Source organism: Dysidea avara, chromosome 1 (assembly GCF_963678975.1).
Source record: "Dysidea avara chromosome 1, odDysAvar1.4, whole genome shotgun sequence".
NCBI classification, from domain to species: domain Eukaryota; kingdom Metazoa; phylum Porifera; class Demospongiae; order Dictyoceratida; family Dysideidae; genus Dysidea; species Dysidea avara.
In genome coordinates, this window is record NC_089272.1 from 10,599,138 (window position 1) to 10,602,497 (window position 3,360).

General features: G+C 39.0%; 1 protein-coding gene across 1 annotated transcript in view; it reads left to right on the forward strand.

The window, feature by feature from the left end:
* Window positions 1-291: 291 nt before the first annotated feature.
* The window catches only part of LOC136255966 (protein mono-ADP-ribosyltransferase PARP14-like), a 13,992-nt gene continuing 10,923 nt past the window's right edge, over window positions 292-3,360 (forward strand). Inside the window, exons 1-2 of the mRNA XM_066048879.1 lie at window positions 292-591; window positions 2,911-3,165. Of these exons, the coding sequence (XP_065904951.1) occupies window positions 417-591; window positions 2,911-3,165 (430 nt within the window). The 5' untranslated portion in view covers window positions 292-416. The remainder of the gene's footprint in view (window positions 592-2,910; window positions 3,166-3,360) is intronic.

Below are 3,360 nucleotides of genomic sequence, written 5' to 3' on the forward strand. Positions count from 1 at the left end.
AAGTTGTGAACAAGAGCCTGCAAAATAGAGTCACGCCATGCCAAGTGTATAGCTCCCTTGAATATTAAAACAATGAACAGGAAGCCGTCACAAGGTTAAAATTCCTACCGCCTCGAGCCGACCTACTACGGCGTCACCAATGAATCAAACAAACAAACAAACAAACAAAAGCAAAAACTCATGTTAGATAAAAACATGACTTACGCGAGACCAACGCCCGGGAACGCCCTCCACTTGCAGACAGCTCACTATAACCACGTGCACCTTTCTTACGTCACGTTCTCGCACGTGCTTACTACTGTAAGGTCAAGCGGATTAAATCATCGAGTCATCATGAGTCATCTCAGTGGTCACTTTTCATTGAGAAGTTGTACACACTAATAGAAGATCTATTAACTCCAACAAAGAGACAGGACATGGCATCGAACGTTTTTAACAGCCTCATGTTGGAGGTCACAGGATTGGCAGCGAACACTTCACGAGCAACGATTAAGAAATATTTCACTCAGTGTTGCTCTGGTCTAGAGGTGATTACTATAGGCAAGAAGGGTGATGCAGCCATCGTGGAGATAAAACAGATAACTGGAGACAGTGAGTTGTTTTGCTTCAGAGTGTGGTTGGTACACTTGCTTTGTGTTTGTGTGCATCTGTAGGTTTACTGTTTATAGTAAATAGTGAATTTCAAAATACATGTTATACTGCTGTATCTTTGTCTACTTTTAGTATACATTCTTCCAGGCCACTTCAACTAAATCTTTTGTTTCTCAGGCCAAGTACAGAGATAGTCTCGCATGGCCAGACCCTTTCCTTGCAGCCCCTTATCGATTGGAAATTATAAGTGCTGTGCTACAATGGTATGGAATAGTTTGTGAACGTAATAATTTTCAACTCGTTATTGGTGATGATTGACTGACTGGGTAACACCTAAGATTAAAGGTACAAAACGCAATGGATCTTCCCTTGAATCTTCAGTCTGTTCTGATCGGCACATCCACTCAAAATCTTTTGCCTACTTTCCTTGTTAATCCAGCCTGTTTGTCTGTATTCAACTGTACTTGTTGAAGATTCAGTGGTAGGTAGTACACTGGTCCATAGTTGTCGGCGTTCTTCACCTCTTTCTTTAGTAATTACACTACTTTGGTGATTAAGGGATTGCGTGAGCCAATTTACACTCACCAACCACTAGGGTTTGTAGTCTTTTTTAAATATGTGAACTATTCCGGACCCTTGTAGTGTAACATGTGGGTAGATATAGGCCAAAAACTGTATCTCTGTGAATTCCCCAGTTCACGGTGAGCACAATGAGACAAAGCATCATCATAGCTTGCTCCACTCATGACTTATGATTACGTGTGATTTATTTTCTGTGTGATCACTACGTTTTGCTTGTCCTGCTGTCTATCCCACAGCATTCACCAAGTAAGGCTGAAGTCCATTGGTTATTTCCCTATAAGTTCATTGGTCAATGTGTATATGTTTGTGGCCAGTAAGACGATGTGTTCAATATCCTGTCAATGTCACATTTTATGTTGGCTTTTCCTGGTAGTAATGGTTCAAGGTGCTATTTTGCTTTAATGATATGGTGGTGACCTTCGTTGATAAAATGATTATGCATACCTCCTGAGTATATGCTATACGTATCACTTTGACAAGATCTGTATAGAACAGTTTTCTAAGCTTGAGCAGTGTTCTGCCTAACTCTTTACCTACCAAAGTAGAGATTGTATACTATTGTTGTATCGACCCAATGGAGTATTTATATCTGTGTGTGTAGTCCACTTTGGTATATGTGACCGCTCAGCAAAAACCCGGCTTGTTCGCACAATTAAAAAAAAATTATTCACTCAGCAATATCAGCAGCGTCCAAGGAATGGACCACAAAAGTTTCAGCCTTCTGTGGTGTGTAGTTTTGGAATTATAGTGATAGACAGTAGGAAGAACAAGGTAATTGATTTGTACAGCGACTATACTGAAAATAAACTACAGGCACTTACATTCGCAGCCATAACTTCCGTTGGATTTGGCTTAAAACGTTCACCATGGATCAGCACATCAGCCAAGGTATAGTATTATCCCTATAGATACTTGCGCATGTGGATATGAAGGCGGTTTGGTAGAAGAAAAGATGACAATCTTGTTTACGTTTTTACCACATTGTAAATAAATGCATGTAACACACATACAGTTGGAGCTAGAGAAACGAAACAAAGATTTTCGAACTTTCCATGAACAGGCGAATAAGATGGTATATAGTTTTAATCAATTTGAGTCTTCCTTCTTTGAGTACTGGCCCGATAAAAACTTGTGTAATTTTTTTTGTAACATGCATAATTTTACAAATTATTTTTAAATTTTGATTTTCTTAATATACATGCTTGTGCGAACAAGTCAGGTTTTTGCTGAGACGGTCACATATACGTTAACTACTGTCTCTAGCATGTGTAACATAAACAACCAAAAGTCATGTACCTTGTACATCTCCTTGTATGTATAACAGTATCACAGGGATATATAGTTATGTAATTCACATTGAGTAAATGTGACTAATGACTCTAGTGGTACTAACATCAGCTGGTGTGGATCGATGATCATTGCTCTGCCTGTTTAAAACATTATGTAATTAAGTTGCACACTAGTAAATCCAGCTAGTAGCAAAGCGTTCTCAAATTTTTATCGTCCAATGGCTGGACATACTCTATAGCATGTATCGGTTATAACAACATCCTCTGTTAACATAATGGTACTATAGGTTCATACTATCTACAGTCACTCGTGCATCCCAGCTAGTAGCTATGTTATGTTATGTGGTTGTATATGTGATGTTAAATAGAATATAAATCTGTGTACATGAAATGCGACATAGCCATGGGGCAATGCTTCATGTAAGACGTATTTATCTATTTCTTGTAGTACAAAAGGTACTGCTACAGATGCCTCACACTATAGACGGTAAACAGGTTACCTTAAAGCAACTGGACGTCATTCCACCGGGGTACAACTCAGAGGATATTGATACAATAGTGGTCAGAGGGGATGTGAAAGCAGTTGGAGAAGAGGCTCTGGAGTTGTTCTTCACTAACAAGAGGAGATGTGGAGGAGGGGAAATTGTTAGTATTAAAATAGAAAGTGACAGTGAAGCCTTTATCACTTTCCAGGACCCTGATGGTATGTACTGTACATATGTATGGTACTGTATGTGTGTAGTGTGGTGTATAATCCAGACATTATGTACATTGGTAATAGTCAGTACATGGGAACTGGACTGGAAAATTAGTACATTCAATAATTAGAGTACTTTTGGTTGGTCCCAAGCTGTCGAGACAGTATATCAGGTTACATTGTACCATTGTTCATAAGAAA